Genomic DNA, 20,204 nt, shown 5'->3' with positions numbered 1-20,204 from the left:
TTTTTTTTCTTAAAAATATTATTTGGATGATGTGTATTGACAAAAATAATCTAATAATGCCACAAAAATATAATCATTTTTGTTTCTTAAAAAACATTACTTTGGATGATGTGTATTGACCAAAATTATCTAATAATGCCACAAAAATATAATAATTTTTTTTTCTTAAAAACATTACTTTGGATGATGTGTATTGACAAAAATTATCTAATAATGCCACAAAAATATAATCATTTTTTTTCTTGAAAACATTATTTGGATGATGTGTATTAACGAAAATAAGCTAATAATGCCACAAAGATATCATCATTTTTTTTTTCTTAAAAACATTATTTGGATGATGTGTATTGACAAAAATTATCTAATAATGCCACAAAAATACAATCATTTTTTTTTCTTAAAAAAATTACTTTGGATGATGTGTATTGACAAAAATTATCTAATAATGCCACAAAAATATAATCATTTTTTTTTCTTAAAAATATTACTTTGGATGATGTGTATTGACAAAAATATAATCATTTTTTTCCTTAAAAACATTACTTTGGATGATGTGTATTGACAAAAATTATCTAATAATGCCACAAAAATATAATCATTTTTTTTCTTAAAAACATTATTTGGACGATGTGTATTGACAAAAATTATCTAATAATGCCACAAAGATATAATCAGTTTTTTTTTCTTAAAAACATTATTTGGATGATGTGTATTGACAAAAATTATCTAATAATGCCACAAAAATATAATCATTTTTTTTTCTTAAAAACATTACTTAGGATGATGTGTATTGACAAAAATTATCTAATAATGCCACAAAAATATAATCATTTTTTTTCTAAAAACATTATTTGGATGATGTGTATTGACAAAAATTATCTAATAATGCCACAAAAATATAATCATTTTTTTTCTAAAAACATTATTTGGATGATGTGTATTGACAAAAATTATCTAATAATGCCACAAAAATATAATCATTTGGTTTTCTTAAAAACATTACTGTGGATGATGTGTATTGACAAAAAATATCTAATAATACCACTAAAATATAATCATTTTTTTTCTTAAAAACATTATTTGGATGATGTATATTGACAAAAATTATCTAATAATGCCACAAAAATATAATCAGTTTTTTTTCTTATAAACATTAGTTATGATGGTGTGTATTGATGAAAATAAGCTAATAATGCCACAAAAATATAATCATATTTTTTTCTTAAAAACATTATTTGGATGATGTGTATTGACAAAAATTATCTAATAATGCCACAAAAATATAATCATTTTTTTTCTTGAAAACATTATTTGGATGATGTGTATTGACGAAAATAAGCTAATAATGCCACAAAAATATAATCATTTTTTTTTCTTAAAAACATTACTTAGGATGATGTGTATTGACAAAATAAGCTAATAATGCCACAAAAATATAATCATTTTTTTTTCTTAAAAACATTACTTAGGATGATGTGTATTGACAAAATAAGCTAATAATGCCACAAAAATATAATCATTTTTTTTTCTTGAAAATATTACTTAGGATGATGTGTATTGACAAAATAAGCTAATAATGCCACAAAAATATAATCATTTTTTTTCTTAAAAACATTACTTATGATGCTGTGTATTGACGAAAATAAGCTAATAATGCCACAAAAATATAATCATTTTTTTTTCTTCAAAACATTATTTGGATGATGTGTATTGACAAAAATTATCTAATAATGCCACAAAAATATAATCATTTTTTTTCTTGAAAACATTATTTGGATGATGTGTATTAACGAAAATAAGCTAATAATGCCACAAAGATATAATCATTTTTTTTTTCTTAAAAATATTATTTGGATGATGTGTATTGACAAAAATTATCTAATAATGCCACAAAAATATAATCAATTTTTTTTCTTAAAAAACATTACTTTGGATGATGTGTATTGACCAAAATTATCTAATAATGCCACAAAAATATAATCATTTTTTTTTCTTAAAAACATTACTTTGGATGATGTGTATTGACAAAAATTATCTAATAATGCCACAAAAATATAATAATTTTTTTTTCTTAAAAAAATTACTTAGGATGATGTGTATTGACAAAAATTATCTAATAATGCCACAAAAATATAATCATTTTTTTTTCTTAAAAACATTACTTAGGATGATGTGTATTGACAAAATAAGCTAATAATGCCACAAAAATATAATCATTTTTGTTTCTTAAAAAACATTACTTTGGATGATGTGTATTGACAAAAATAAGTTAATAATGCCACAAAAATATAATCATTTTTTTTTTCTTAAAAACATTACTTAGGATGATGTGTATTGACAAAATAAGCTAATAATGCCACAAAAATATAATCATTTTTTTTTTCTTGAAAACATTACTTATAATGGTGTGTATTGATGAAAATAAGTTTAAAATGCCACAAAAGTATAATCATTTTTTTCTTAAAAACATTATTTGGATGATGTGTATTGACAAAATAAGCTAATAATGCCACAAAAATATAATCATTTTTTTCTTCAAAACATTATTTGGATAATTTGTATTGACGAAAATTAGCTAATAATGCCACAAAAATATAATCAGTTTTTTCTTAAAAACATTATTTGGATGATGTGTATTGACGAAAATTATCTAATAATGCCACAAAAATATAATCATTTTTTTTTCTTCAAAACATTACTTATAATGGTGTGTATTGATGAAAATAAGCTAATAATGTCACAAAAATATAATCATTTTTTCTTAAAAACATTACTTAGGATAATGTGTAATGACGAAAAAGAGCTAATAATACCACAAAAATATAATCATTTTTTTTTAAATTTACTTTGGTTTAAGTAGGATGATCGTTATTCACGAAAATGATCCTATAACACCAGAAAACAATTTATTTTTCTTAAAAACCTTGCTTAGGATGTTGCAGGATGATATGTATTGACAAAAATGAGCTGATAATACCACAAAAATATAATCAATTAAAAATAATACTCAGGTTGAAGTAGAATGCCTTACTTAGGATGAGATGTATTGACAAAACTGAGTTGATACTGCCACAAAAATCTTACCAATTTTTTTCTTTAAAACCTTTCTTAGGATAATGTGGGATGATGTGTATTGAAGAAGGTGAGCTGAAAAATATTAATAAAATAAATTAAAGTAAATATAAAAAAATTTTCTTAAAAACCTCACTTGGATAATGCAGGATGATGTGTATTGACCAAATTGAGCTGATAATGACACAATTTTTTTTTTCTTCAAAAACTTTGGTGGAATTTGAATCATCTGTATTAACGGAAATGAGCTGATAATGCCACAAAATATAATTCTTTTCTTAAAAAACTTACTTAGGATGATGTAGGATGATGTGTATTTGCAAAAATGAGCTTATAATCCTACAAAAATAAAATCAATTTTTTTTAAAAACCTTAGGATGATGTCGGAGGCGTATTTAAAAAAATTAGCTGATAATGCCACAAAAATATGATCAATTTTTCTTAAAAACCTTAGGATGATGTCGGAGGCGTATTTAAAAAAATTAGCTGATAATGCCACAAAAATATGATCAATTTTTCTTAAAAACCTTAGGATGATGTCGGAGGCGTATTTAAAAAAAATTAGCTGATAATGCCACAAAAATATGATCAATTTTTCTTAAAAACCTTAGGATGATGTAGGATTGCGTATTTAAAAAAATGAGCTGATAATGCCACAAAAATTTTATGTTTTTACTTGGTCCGTTTTTTTTTTCAAATCAACTTAGCACAGAAACCTTATTTGATGGAAAGAAACGGATGTTATATCTTGATTCTGCAGTGTAAAAATAAATCACGTAGAAATCTAGACAGCATACACAAAGATAAATTGTCCAGTTGTAATCAACTTTCAGAGTATATTGTATAAATCACGAATTATAAAAAAAAATCGTCGTTCAATTTTGGAAACATTATAAATATTTGGAAGAAAATGAATATACAGAAAAACTGCACAAATTTTCTATACAATTTGTGTGATATCATTTTTTATTGTTTTTTTTTAAGTACAAAAGTATTAAAAGAAATGATTTTTAAAATCATTTTTTCGAATGAAATAAAAATTGATTTCATATAAGTCCAAAAGTTCATTTATAAATTTTATAAAATATTCAAATCATATGATTTTTCTGTTATAAAAAACGACTTTTTCCAAAAATGTCCATATTTTCATTTCATCCGAAAAGTTTTTCAGCTTTGCATTGATTTAAATTCTACAAAATGTGTTTAAACATATGCACCAATAAACTGTTCTGTTCACAATCACATTTTCCAATCGATTACATTTTAGAAACAAGTTTATTTGATAAAATAGAGTAAACAAAATACTTATTTCAAACATAAAATAAAAAGAACAGAAAACTACAAGTATGGACATTGGTTTCATGCTAATAATATTTGAATGCATGCGTCGGTCACACACTTCAAAATATGTGTTCTACTGAATTGCAACATAAAATTACAAAAATAATATATGATTGCTTTGTAGCATAAGAATATTAGATTCATTTGATAGAAGCAACCACATGTGTCTGTAAAAACTAAAATTTTAAGGTAAATGTTTTATAATAAAATGTATAATGTATTTGCATGCACATATTGGATTCTGTATTACACAGACGTTAAAAGGTTTCTCGCAAGTATGCGTTTCCTTATAAAAGAGCCACATACTCCACAAGTATATAGTTTCTTGCTATCATTTTATTTTACTGCAGTTAAAGCTCTCAGAAATCAAGGGGACCACTAGGTGTGGCTAACACTTGAACTCTATATGGCTTGTTCCATATAACAATATCTGGTTTGATGGCCTTGTCTTTTATGTATCTGCCTGCCTGTATGTCTTTGTCATAGAACACAGTCACATTTCCATTTGATGTTATTGGTGGTGGCTCATGCTCCCAGATGTTCAGCGATCTGTCAAGTTGCATCTCTCTACAGATCTTCCAATGGATGTACTTGCATACTTTGTGGTGACGAGCAGTGTAATGGCCATCTGCCAATAAGATTGGACATGCAGACATTAGGTGACATGGGCTCTCAATTGCAGATTGGCAAAATCTGCACTGGCCATTTGTTTTTAGGCCAGCCATTTTTTAATCCATTTGTGAGTAAGCCCTGATCTTGCCCGGCTACAATAAGTCTTTCCTGATCAAATGGAAGTCTCCCACTCTTGAGCCATTGGAGTGAAGCATCCTTTTCTATGTACTCCTGGTTGAGCTCCTCTCCAGTATGTGTTCGCATATGAATATCTAATTCTTTTTATTTGTAAAGGAGTGGCATACTTCACAAGACTATCGTTTGCCTCCAATGTATGTTCCCATCTGTTGCAACATGTGCTGTTTCTGCCTAGAAAAAGAGCCACATACTTAACAAGAACATGGTTTCTCTCCAGTGTGTTCGCTTTTGTGTAACATAGTCTTCTTATTTGTAAAACAAGAGCCACATAGTTAAAAAGAATATCGTTTCTCCCCAGTGTGTATTCGTTTATGTTGCAACATAGTCTGCTTATTTGTAAAACAAGAGCCACATATTTAACAAGAATATGGTTTATCTCTTTTTTTTTTCTTTTGAAGATTGTAATGCTGGGTATGGGGCAGCCAAACCAGCTCCCAACATTGCCCCACTTTTTATTGAAACCAACCGAGAGCTCTTTTTAGTATCCTCGCTATGAGTTCGCATATGATTGAACAAGGTGCATTTATGGGTATAAGATCGGAAACATACTTCACAAGAATATGGTTTCTCTCCTTTATGTTTTCGTATATGTATAGCTAAATCTTCTTGATTAGTAAAAGAAAAGCTACATACTTCACAAGAATATGTATGCATTCGCCTATGTTCCAACATAGTCTGTTTATATGCAAAAGTAGAGCCACATAATTCGCAAGGATATGGTTTCTTTCCACTATGTGTTTGCATATGTCGCATCATATGTGATTTCCGTGCAAATGAAAAACCACATACTTCACAAGAATATGGTTTCTCTCCAGTATGTGTTCGCACATGAACAGTTAAACATTGTGACTTTTTAAAAGAATGGCCACATACACGACAAGAATATGGTTTCTTTTCAGAATGTGTTTTCATGTTGCCGTATACTCTTTTTGTACGCAAAAGAGGAGTCACATATGTCACAAGAATATGGTTTCTCTATATGTTTTCGCATATGTATGAACAGGTTTTGAATCTGTGAAAATGAAGAGCAGAAAGCTCCACAAGAATATGGTTTCTCTCCAGTATGTGTTCGCATATGTACCAACAGGTTTTGCTTCTGTGTAAATGAATGGTCACATATTTCACACGAATGTTTTCTTTCCAGTACTTGTTCGCGTAAACATTGTTTAGTTGTAAAAAAGGAATCACAAAGTTTAAATTATTTAGTCGTCGTTTTCAAACTGAAATATTTACGATTTTTTAGTTTCATAAATTTCTTATTATATGTAGGCAGAATGAAGAAGAAAATTAAGTAGATCATTCACAGTGATTATTTTTGTCATGGTTAAATGAAAATGGCTTTAATATAATTGATAACATATAGAGATATATCCTTCTGTCTTATGAATGTATTAGTCATATGCATTCAAAAGTATGTTAGTCATATGCATTTAAGACAATTATTCAATGAAGGTTCCATTTAGTAAGACTAAGTGTAAGAGAGATACGTAGTTATCAGTAAAACTTTTGTTTTTATATGATCATAACATACATTTCACATGAAAAACTTTTACAATACATTAGACTTCAAATACAGAATGAAGAATATTGAATATATATTTTATAAATTAAGTAAATGTTTGTATTTTTAGTTATTTCAATGAATACATGTTCATTAATGTAATTTATACATATATATATATATATATATATATATATATATATATATATATATATATTACAGAATCTATGCCCCTCTGTGTGCCAGCTCACTATAAAAGAAAAAAAAATCCACATCAAATCAATATTGGATGTGAATTGATTGATGAATACTCAACATATATGATAGATCCAGTGAATATTTATGCATTTTATAAGATATTTAAACCTTACGTATTAACATAATGTACATAGATTCTCACAATTCGTTTATATATAAATAATTTTCTGTGTATTTTAATGGAAAGTTCTAACAAATCAACAATTTTTACAGCTCATTATTAAAGTCTCATACAAATTTTTATTATTCTACTATTCACTGCATTTATAAAACTGTCAATGAGTCTATTAGTCATATACATTTGCAATAAATATTTCAACTAGCACTATATTTAATAAGCCTAAGAATAGAAGAAATAAATGCTCAGTTGTCAGGATTTTTCCACATATTTTCATAAAGATCTATTTTGTAAAAGAGACCTCGTATAGTTCAGAACGAAATGATTTCTCTTGCTTTTCGGCTTTTAACTTTGTGTAATTTTCATTGTATTGATTACTGGATATTCTGCAAAATAAAATAAAGACAAATTTCATTAAATAATATCATTTTATACATTTTTTTTTCATAATACTGTTAATAATGTTAAAGTGTATACAGGGTTGCTTTTAAAATGGATAAATTAGAGATAGACATCTGCATTGTGAGCTAAAATCAATTAAATAATCACGCATTCATTTTTATTGAAGTGAAAATATAATCAGAATATTTGTTGTAATACTTATCAATGCAGAAAATGAATTATTTTTCATGAATATTGAACTAAATATCCACAAAAGCTTAATTATTTTCAGAATTTAACATTTTTTATTTAACAAAATCTTATAGTTTATAAAATATAAATGATTCTTTTGGAGAAGTAACAATATTGTATTTATTATCTTTATTTTGCAAAACATTTTGACTAATGTTTTTCGACACATGAAATAAATCTAAACATAATAAAATAAAAATCATACAACTTTTTAACAGCAAAACTGGAAATATCAAGCAATGAATGTAATAAATCTTGCAATTCTTTTCAACTTTTTCATATATATTTCAATAAATAATATATTTACATTTTATCAAATAAGTTTTATTAAAATTATTTTCACTTAAATAAAAAATGAATGAGAATGATTTAAAAGAAACAATAAAGACGTCTCAAATTTATATAACAGTTTTATCTGTATTAATAATTAATTATGGATGAGAAATATTTTTGCATAATTTAATAAAATATTAAAGAAACATAAGTTATGATATTTGTATTTTTGACTCGATTACTTTATCAAAATTAGTTTTATTTATACACATATTCAAATTTATTATTTAATATTATATATTACTTTAGTTGATGAAATTCATTTTTTTATGAAAATAAGTTTGCGTGTAATTGTCATTGAAAATGAATCATTTGTAATATTGGTGACTCGTCTTTGTCATTATGAACGTATAAATTTAATACTGAAAATTTATCCAGCGTTCACTGAAACCAATTGTAAGATACAAAGCTAATTGGCATAAGGTTGTGTATGTTATGTATTATGGCTTGGAATCTATAATAAATATATGATGTTTCCATCTATAAAAATTGTAATTTAAAATTCATACAATAGTTTAGTTATGTGGACAAATATAAATCTGTTATTGAGTGGATAAATGTAGATAAGTATGTGTGTTAGTTATGCGTGATAAAGAAAATTGACTGTTGCTCTCCATACAAATGTTCATGGTTTGCAAATAGTAACGTGAGAAATAATGGAGTTTTGCATTTAAACAAAATTCGATTTACTGGAATGAAAAGGGAAAATTTGCAGCCATATTTCTCCATTAAACATTTTTGTAAATAGAAAAAATTACCTGTTATTTAAAACATATTTGCACCTTAAGCATTATGTTTTTTTAAAGGTCACAATGATATGCTTCAGGATTTCGACAATAGATATAGGTAGTTTTGATTTTCTGCTTGGAATCTATAATAAATATATGATGTTTGCATCTATAAAAATTGTAATTTAAAACTTATATTTAAAATGTATTCATAAAATATCTATTATAAAGATCTTATATAATTGAAATTACTACAGTATTACTAAAAATATTCCATATAATCAAATTATTCTTAGACAAAAGAATGATCCAGGGTGTTGTTGCTGACCATATACCAAAACAACACACCATTAATGCAAATGGGTCCCAAGCGTTGATCCTTGGATATTTATTTTTCCAGATTGTTGTAACCAATCTCTCTGATGAAATTGAGTTTTTAATAAATATTTAATGGATACACCATGTTCTATTTTCGAGATGTGGAGAAAAGTAATGCACACACACATCCAACATAATGACTGAATCCTTAGAGGATCACTTCTTAAATAGATGAGATTTATTGCTACAAAGAGGAAGGTATTTTCTTTTAAAAGTTATAGAAATTTTTTAAGAGAAATTATTAAGATTGCTAATAGCAACATACCTGAATGTCGATAATTCAAACGACTAACAATCTCATTTAACATAAAATAGAATCAAACATGAAATAGAATCACTTCAACACAAAATAGAATCAATTTAACATCAAACTAAATCAATTTAACACAAAATAGAATCAATTAAATATGAAACAGAATCAACTTAATTAATGTGAAATAGCATCAATCTAACACAAAATAAAATAAATTTAATATAACAGGGAACTTATTTAGCATGAAATAGAATCAATTTAACATGAAATGGATCTAACTTAACATGAAATAAAATTTATTTAATATGAATTAAAATTTATTTAACATGAAATAAAATTAAATACATGAAATAAAATTTATTTAACATGAAATAAAATAAATATTCATGAAATAAAATTTATTTAACATGAAATAAAATTTATTTAACATGAAATAGAATCAATTTGACATCTGCAAGAACTTTGGTTGGTTAAGTTTCAAATTTCTTGTCTGAAAACATTGGCAAAACAATCAGAGATGAACTGTTTACAGTAGATGTTTAGGGCAGTAGGATATGAACTGTTTATTGTAGAAGTTTAGGACAGTCTACAGCAAGATGTTTTATTGTTATCATTAATTGTGTAGGTGACAGTCTACAGCAAGATGGTTTATTGTTATCATTAATTGTGTAGGTGACAGTCTACAGCAAGATGGTTTATTGTTATCATTAATTGTGTAGGTGACAGTCTACAGCAAGATGGTTTATTGTTATCATTAATTGTGTAGGTGACAGTCTACAGCAAGATGGTTTATTGTTATCATTAATTGTGTAGGTGACAGTCTACAGCAAGATGGTTTATTGTTATCATTAATTGTGTAGGTGACAGTCTACAGCAAGATGGTTTATTGTTATCATTAATTGTGTAGGTGACAGTCTACAGCAAGATGGTTTATTGTTATCATTAATTGTGTAGGTGACAACTTCAAAGAATTAAAAAGTATGGAAGTGAAACAGCTGGTTTACACAAAGGAACCAGTGAATGCCAAGATATTCTTCATCATTTCCTTGGATTTATTCACAAGATGGTGATTTGCTGTTGACAAATTGCATTTGGCACAAATAAAGAAGATCAATACATTAACCTCAATGAACTTGAGCAAGATGGTTTTAGAATAATCAGTTATTTGCAGTGATTAGATTAGTAGAAAAAGAAAACGCTGAATCTAAGGAAGAGGAGTAAAGAGGAGGCAGAAGCAGCTATGGAACATATTACCAATAAGTTATTAATAATTTATCCTCATGTCATTTAAAGAATAAAAATAAAAAATGAAGATGGAGACATCATTTCAATTTGTTTGAATATTCAGAATATGTAGTCAATTACGGCAGATGATGAAACATTATTCATGCTGCATACATGACAGATGGAATGCTATGCTGATTTAAATGATTTGCTTGTAAAGAAGGATCATCGATACAACTATAAATTGATAAAAAAAACTGCTCAATTTCTTTGATAATTTTTGTTGTTTTTCTCTCACCTTTTTTCCACAACAGACTATAATAATAAAAAGCAAATATTCCATATAAACACTGCAGATGAGCACAAATATTAATAATGATAAAATAAACAATAATAAATGAATAAATAAATATACATAAGAAGAATAAATAAATAAGAATAAATGAATGAATGAATATTAATAATATGAAAAAATATTAATAATATGATTAAATTGATATAAACAATATAAATTAATAAATATTAATATGAAAAAATCAATATTAAAATATGAATAAATAAACATCAATAATATGAATAGAAAAAAGTTATAATATAAATAGAAAGTATTAAAAACATAAATAAATATTAATAACAAATAAATATTAATAATATAAAAAAATATTAATAATATGAATAAATATTAATAATATGATAAAATAAGTAATAACAATATGACTAAATAAATATCAATAATATGAATAAATACATATTGATAACATGAATAAATAAATAATAAGAATAAATATATATCAATAATATAAATAAATATCAATAATATGAATAAATAATTATCAATAATATGAATAAATAAATATCAATAATATGAATAAATAATTATCAATAATATAAATAAATATTAATAATATGAATAAATAAATAGTAATAATATGAATAATAAGAAAAATACGAATATGAATAATAAAATAATAATAATATGAATAAATAAATAATAATATGGATAAATAAATAATGATAATATAAATAAATACATAATAATATTAAAAAATAAATATAAGAATATAAATAAATAATAATAATAAAAAATATCAATAATATGAATAAAAAATATTAATAATATAAATAAAAAATATTAATAATATAAATAAATAAATATTAATAATATAAATAAATATTAATAATATGAATAAATAATAATAATAATAATAATAATAATATGAATAAATAAATATTAATAATATGAATAAATAAATATTAATAATATGAATAAATATTAATAATATGAATAAATAAATAATAATAATATGAAAAAATAAATATTTATAATATGAATAAATAATAATAATAATAATATGAATTAAAAATATTAATAATATAAATAAAAAATATTAATAATATAAATACATATTAATAATATGAATAAATAAATAATAATATGAATAAATAAATAATAATATGAATAAATAATAATAATATGAATAAATAATAATATGAATAAATAAATAATAATATAAATAAATAATAATATGAATAAATAAATAATAATATGAATAAATAACTATTAATAATATGAATTAAAAATATTAATAATATAAATATTAATAATATGAATAAATATTAATAATATGAATAAATATTAATAATATGAATAAATAAATAATAATATGAATAAATAATAATAATATGAATAAATACATAATAATATGAATAAATAAATAATATGAATAAATAAATAATAATATAACTAAATAATATGAATAAATAAATAATAATATGAATAAATAAATAATAATATGAATAAATAAATATTAATATTAATAAATAAATAATAACATGAAAAAATAAATATAAAAATATCAATAAATAAATAATAATATGAATAAAAAATATTAATATAAATAAATAAATAATAATATGAATAAAAAAATAATATTATGAATAAATAAATAATAATAATATGAATAAATAATAATATAAATAAATAATAATAATATAAATAAATAATATGAAAAAATGATAAAAATATGTAAAAATAATAATATTAATATTATAAATAAATATTAATAATATAAATAAATAAATATTAATAATAAAAATAAATAAATATTACTAATATGAATAAATAATAATATGAATAAATATTTATAATATGAATATTAATAATATGAATAAATAAATATAAATAATATAAATAAATAAATAATAACATGAAAAAATAAATATGAAAATATGAATAAATAATAATAATATGAATAAAAAATATTAATAATATAAATAAATAAATAATATGAATAAATAATAATAATATAAATAAATAATAATAATATAAATAAATAATATGAAAAAATGATAAAAATATGTAAAAATAATAATATTAATAATATAAATAAATATTAATAATATAAATAAATAAATATTAATAATAAAAATAAATAAATATTACTAATATGAATAAATAATAATATGAATAAATATTAATAATATGAATAAATAATAATAATATGAATAAATAATAATAATATGAATAAATAAATACAAATAATATAAATAAATAAATAATAACATGAAAAAATAAATATGAAAATATGAATAAATAATAATAATATGAATAAATAAATATAAATAATATAAATAAATAAATAATAACATGAAAAAATAAATATGAAAATATGAATAAATAATAATAATATAAATAAAAAATATTAATAATATAAATAAATAAATAATATGAATAAATAATAATAATATGAATAAATAAATAATAATATGAATAAAAAATAATAATATAAATAAATAAATAATAATATAAATAAATAAATAATAATATGAAAAAATAATAATAATATAAATAAATAATATGAAAAAATAAATATAAAAAATATGTAAAAATAAATATTCCATATAAACATAGAAGAGGACAGATAAAATTAGTTTCAATAAACTTAGTTGTTTGCATGGCGGAAGCAATTCTCTTTAAGACAACACGTAAACAGCTTTGTAAGTATGGGAACTAGTTCTGATTGAAGCTTTTTCAGCACTATATTTGGAATGCTATCAGGGTCAGTTGCTTTACTGGAATCAAGGCTTTTGATTAGCTTGGCAAGATCATGCACAGATATGTGTATGTCACATAGTGTGTTTTCTAATAAAAGGAAATATGAAGGGTTGAACCCTTAGTCACATAGGATATAATTAGTGGGCAAATAGTTTGGCTTTGTCTGATGCTGACGAGATTACCTCAGGTCCATTGATGATGGTTGGGATAGAGCACATAATTCTGTTCAGGATCCTCTTTTTTATTTACCAAAACTCGTGGCAACCAAGCCGCTGCTTAGCTACTTGGACGCAATGGACTGAGCATACAACTCTCTCATATTCTTTATTACTCTTTTGCTGTGATTGCTGGCAGTCTTACAATCGGCTTTAGTCTCAGTATAGCTTCATGTTTTTCCTTTGATCCTCTTTCCATAAAGGCAATAATATCTTTTAAAAAATTTATTATCTGTATAATATGTGTCGTTAGTCCCCTCTTCTTAAGAGAAGCGCTTGGCTTCGAAATGCCATGGCCTAAAGAGGTTTCCCTATCCCAGAATATTGTAGTCCCTTTTGAACTGAACGCATAATAAAATTTAATTCTTATTTTTTTCATCCCTTTGTTATTTTAACTTATTCTATAAACTTAGTTCATGTTTTTAAATGTATTTATAGTGTATTTTTAAACATCCCTTAATCTGCCTTTAAAATAGATATTACTAAAAAATTAATTTATTTTATTATATTATTTTATTCCATTTCTATATCCCATGCTATCTACCCATTTGGAACTATTTTCCCAGATTTTTCTCGCATGTCATTTGTTTGTAATATATTTGTAATAGTTAGCAATATATGTATATACACAATAGAAAAAGTGGAAATACGCATCTCTTTTCTAGCATTCATCACCTTTGATAAATGAGTTTGTATGTTTTAGATTATGAATACAGAAATCGAAAATTATATCGTTTCAATTAAATAAAAGAAGGAAGTATTAAAATCAAAGCACACATTTGGCTCTTAAGGCAGATCCTCTCTCCCTCTCTCTTACTGCTATCAAATAAATGCTAACCTTTGCACTCCAATTCATTCCACTTGGAGACACTGGTCTTTTAGCTAGACCAACATGGGTCGCTTGAAGAACACCAAGTGCATTTATATATCTGCTGTGTGGAACCTCTTATGTAGATCTAGTCCCACCATTTCTTTTGTTTTCTTTGCTTTATATTCTCTTACATATTTAAATATCCTATTCATTTATTTTAAAACAAATTAGTTGCTAGAGCAGACTGGTTCTCTCACACTACTTGAAAGATACAATTTCTTGTAAATGTTAGACGGGAATCTATCTCCAATCCTGCATTTATTTATGAAGAATAGAGAAAAACATTAAAGTAAGATACTAAATATCTTCATCCATGCAAAGGCACAGAAATACCTGGTGTAGAAACAAGGTGTGTGATGTGATGGTGTGATGTGATGTGATGTGATGTGATGGTGTGATGTGTCGGTGTGATGGACCCTTAAATCTTGCCAGATCATTTATCTAAGAGAAAGAAAACTCTGATAACAAGACTAGGAGAGGGAGACCCCCTCAGTCATGGTTGACAACCTTCCTGGAGCTGGTGACTTGGACAAATTCCAGGCTTGCAAACATAACTTGCTTAAGGAGTAGATAGGCTCTTCCTATTGCTGGCTTTCATACTTCTTTGCCTATTAACCAGGCCAGAGGTACAATACCAGGGACTCGCTAGAGCCACCCTGTGCTTGGCCTTGTTTCTGACTAGGACATTGAACACCATTCCCCTATTCCCTATTTTAAATTCCTCTCTTTCTCTCAGAAAATGAGAAAATTTGCTTGCATGACACTTATGCTCACTAGAATTGTTTGCGCCGGTCTTGTCTGAGAGGTTGAGGGTAACTGATTGACAGTTTGTCTTTCTGCTGTTTCCGACTGACAGTACAGATTCCCTAACTCTTTGGTAATGCTTAGACTGGCTGCTCTATCATCAGATGTATAATATCAGGATAGTTTTAGTGGCAGGTCGCACATGTAAAGGGACTCTGCTGATATATGTGGTGGGCTTTCACGATACCACACATATTAGACTGAAATCGGCTAATGGACCACTATGTGTGTATACTTGGCATCAAAACAGGCCCACTTTGTTCAACACTCTTCCCCTAACCTAACATTAAACAAAAACGTAATTAAATGACAACCCAAACAAATATCACGATAAAACAAGACAATTACTGAAACAAAACTAATTTGCCTCCGCCCTTGAGGCTCGCTTTCATAAATATCCATGAGCTTATAGGAAACATAGATGATGTAGAGTCTTAGTAAACTCCACAGATATCTTAGCATTAAGTGAAACAAACTTACACTTTTCAATCCCTTCTAATTACTTTAAGATGACAGAATACCTCCCTCTTTGCCCTAAGGACACGGATAGATGAATGCACGGGCTTAGAGTCTATATTCATAGCACCCTCCCTTAAACTAGAGAGAAAAATCTTGAATCGGATGACTAGGTTTTTATGTGCTTTCGACTAACATTTCATCACTGCATTAGTTATATTTTCTCTGCCGTTTTTCCTCGAGTCAGTATTGTACCCTAATCGATCATGTCTCTGATAGTATAGATGCAGCACTCTCCTTAGATAGTAACACCCAAATACATGCGTTTGGGAGAGGAATCATTGCTCCAAACCATAAGGTACTACAACCAGGCTTACTGGGAAACCATTAGAGAACACATCCGAGATGCCCCATACACCAATATCTTCTCTCTTCCTGCTGAACAGTGTGCCACTGAGACAACGAATAGTCCAAAGCGGGAATTGAAGCATATGTTCCCACACGGAAGTATTATAGCAAGCCCCACTCACCCCCATGGTTCACTACAGATTGTGCGGCTGCTATGGCACAAAGACAGCATGTATTCCGCCAGTTTGTACATCATAAGTCAAATACAAATAGGCTAAAAATTCGTAGATGCTAGAAATCATTGTAAGAGAGAAATAGTGAAAGGCAAAAGAAAGCATGCTGAAATAATCAGGGAATCCAAAGATAGGAATTCGTGATTTCTGAAAAAAAAATCTATACTAGTGAATAAAGGAGAATCATTAAAATCTTCACTGACCAACAACCAGAAGGTTGCATGCACGGTAACGGAGAAGGCGGAACTGCTGTCCTCGCGATTGGCTCTAAATACACCTTTGAGCCAACAAACAACTCTCTCCTAAAATTCCCTATGTGGACTAAAGCCACATTAGATGATGTAAAAATCACCCTTTCTCATGTCCCCAATATCATAAAAACTTAGATACCTCACCTGTGGTACCAACATACAGGAATTCTGATGAAAGAACAGCTCCTCTCAATTATCGCCCCATTAATCTCTTCCCTCTCTTCACTAAAATCTAGGAGACCTTAATTAATCAAGTACTAGTTTACCACTTCGCAAAAGCAAATCTTCTCACTGACAAACAATATTGATTCAGGCAATATCGTTCTACTGCATATACGTTACCATTTATCTGTGAACGCATTTACCATGTACTGGATAAAGTGGGTGAAGCCACAGCCGTAGCCCTTGATACATTCAAGGCCTTCGACAAAGTCCGGCACAAAGGGCTGCTAATGAAAATTAAATCATATGTTATAACTGGATGTATACTAAACATAATTAGATCCATCTTAGACAATAGAAGCATACTGGTTATCATTGATGGATATACATCGAAGCAGCATAACATTAACGCGGGAGTGTCTCAGGGGTCAATCCTTGGACAATTATTATTCCTGATATTCAAAAACGACCTCTCTGATAATATTGTGTCAGAGATGGGTATATTTGCTGATGATACAATGCTCTATAACTTGCATTAGGGAAGAACATATGTACATAAATCTAAGACAATGACACAATCGTTAGAAAATGACCTCCACACCATAGTTGAATGGGGACGCAAATGGATGGTAACATTTAATGCTAGTAAAACTAAGCTGCTCTCCTTTAACAATTACAAGATGCCTCTCAACCGCCTATATCGAAAAATAACACTCTACTTGACAATTCTACCTTCAAACACATTTTTGGGGACTATTTTACCATATTTTGCTTTGCGGGCAATATGAACTGGAACAAATACATAGAGGACATTGCAAAGACTGCTGCAAAGATGGTAGGTTCCCTCTATGGTGCTAGAAGACTACTCACGTGGAACTACTATCCTGTACCTCTACAAGGCCACCATTCACCCGTGCATGGAGTATTGTTTCCACATCTGGGCTGGTGCATCTACCACTAACCTCTCCATCTTGGATAGGTTCCAAAAAAGAGGTGTCAATCTAATCGTTCCCACTTTATCGACTAAGCTACAGTTCTAGTCCCATCGCCACATTGTAGCATCTGTGTGCCTGTTTTAATGGAATGATGAACTTGTACCCCTACATACCCCCGACAAACCAGCTTAGCAATAAGATCTCATCCCTTCACTGTTGAGGTCTCTAGATGCTAAAAAGTGTTCTATTCTAATTGAACAGCTAGACTTTGGAAGTCCCTTCCTGCTACCTGTTTTCCTGGTCATACTGATATGCAGAAGTTTAAATGTAACATAAACCGACATCTTGCTAATCTTTCGTAAACATGATCCCCAAAAGTAGCCTTTTTCATCCAAGTGGTGATATGCCTTGTTAGAAGTTAACGTGAGTAAAATAAATAAAAAAACCTGGTTGAGTGTATATGTGAGTATATTTATTATGCAAGTGAATGTTAAACATAAAATCAATGTTAAACGGAATATTAAACATAAAAAATGATATACATGAAAAGTAATTATAAAATGCATGCTGAATAGGTGTGGGAGGCTGTTATATAGATCTGCAGAATAGATTTGCACATGGGGGGAAGGGTCAAGGAGTCAGAGTCTAAGATATCAAAAAAGTCGGGGTCGGCATTCTAGGAATTCTAGGAGTCTGACTTTCACCAGCCGACTCCACAACCCTGGTTTTATCATCAAATCTAGAATAAATTAATGGGTTTTTAGTACTTAAAATAGAACTTTAGAAAATGGTTATTTTGTTTACATAAAATAATACATTTCTACTAAGATAAAAAAAAAAATGTTTATTATATTCTGTTAATAAATGCAGAAAACTTTATTTAAATTGAGTTCCTGAATTTTGGTGAATTTTTGCGTGAACAGATAGGCACTTTCTGCTGGTGACGTTTGTTTTTTTTTTATTTTGTCGGTATCAGTATTATTCTTTCATCTTTTTCAACATTTTCATTATAAAAATAAATATTTCCTATAAACATAAATATCTTATTTTTGGTGTTTTAGTAGCGGGGTTATAACGTTTCATTTTAACTGAATCATACCAAAAACAGTTTTTCTTTTCTTTTTCTATTCATGTATTTTGGGCTGTTAGAGATTATGTTAGAGTATGTAATAATATGTTGGGTAATTGCGATGTTTTCAATATAAAAATAATTTTAAAGGCGCTTGAAAAAAAATAATAAATAAAAAAGAGAAATAAACTTTAAAAACAAAAGTAAACAATAAAAACCATATTAGAATGATTTCTATAGTACCATTCTTCGTTTCTATGCAATCATGGAATGTTGACTCATATCTCTATTAAAACAAAGGCAATCATAATGGTTTCGACGCGCCCCTGTAGTAAAACAAAGGGAATCATAATGTAATAAAAAAGAGCTTCAAAAGTAATTAAATTAATAAATACTTACTTTTTGTTTGGCAATCTGTTTTTAACAAAGAAACTATTATAAGATGAGTTCATTTAAACGAGACGAGTTTGACGGGTGGAAGTCAACATTTTAAGATGGCGACCGGAAAAGCTAGTTCGCAGAAAATTAAAAAAATTTTTTTTTCATTTTATTGTAATTTCATTTTTTTTTTTTTTTTTTTTTTGCGTTGTGTTAAATTACAAAATATTCTTACATGATTAAAAATTATTGGTAAACACGTATATTAACTTACTCGAGTCATTACCACGCAATAGGAAATAGACGATGATAGTCAAATAGGGACTGCCAAACGATTGTGAAGATTTGACCGCATTTTTCCGTGACGTCATATTTGTGTGTGCTATACGAACTATGAAAAAGCAGAAGCAACTTAATGATTTTTTAAAACTGTGGAAAAAAAAAAATATTTAGAGGGTAAAGTAGATTACCCGGTGATAGCGTAAGCTCCGAGGGGTTGCAAAGGATGCCCTATGCGACCCCCCCCCCTACTGGGTCGAGTAACAAGTTTTGTAGTACGGCGAGCAGCGAGTAACTAATTTGTGCCAACCGTTCACCAGTAAGTCGTTAACAGGACTGGTGCTAGTAGTCAGAGACACAATTCTTTTATAACAGAAGAATCTCCCCCTACTCCTCCAAGTCTATAAGAGACTCGTTCTCTCAACCACTCAGATTAGAATTCCGCCCTCGAGGCCGGCGCCACCAAGTAAGCAATCTCCTTTTTTTATTTATTTTTTTA

General features: G+C 27.0%; 1 protein-coding gene across 1 annotated transcript; it reads right to left on the bottom strand.

Annotated features, from left to right (window-relative positions):
• Positions 1 to 4,008: 4,008 nt before the first annotated feature.
• Positions 4,009 to 19,581, bottom strand: LOC145269787 (uncharacterized). The gene is made up of 2 exons (XM_080125507.1): positions 19,448 to 19,581; positions 4,009 to 7,486 (listed from the first exon to the last, which is right to left on the bottom strand). The coding sequence occupies exon 2, from the start codon at positions 5,136 to 5,138 to the stop codon at positions 4,773 to 4,775; it is 366 nt and encodes a 121-aa protein (XP_079981633.1). The 5' UTR covers positions 5,139 to 7,486; positions 19,448 to 19,581; the 3' UTR covers positions 4,009 to 4,772.
• Between the last annotated feature and the right edge of the window lie 623 nt (positions 19,582 to 20,204).

This window comes from Euprymna scolopes, chromosome 45, assembly GCF_053919585.1.
Source record: "Euprymna scolopes isolate OS-2025 chromosome 45, ASM5391958v1, whole genome shotgun sequence".
Classification (NCBI taxonomy): Eukaryota; Metazoa; Mollusca; class Cephalopoda; order Sepiida; family Sepiolidae; genus Euprymna; species Euprymna scolopes.
Note: the sequence above shows the minus strand (reverse complement) of the source record. Positions and strands in the feature narration are given on the sequence as shown.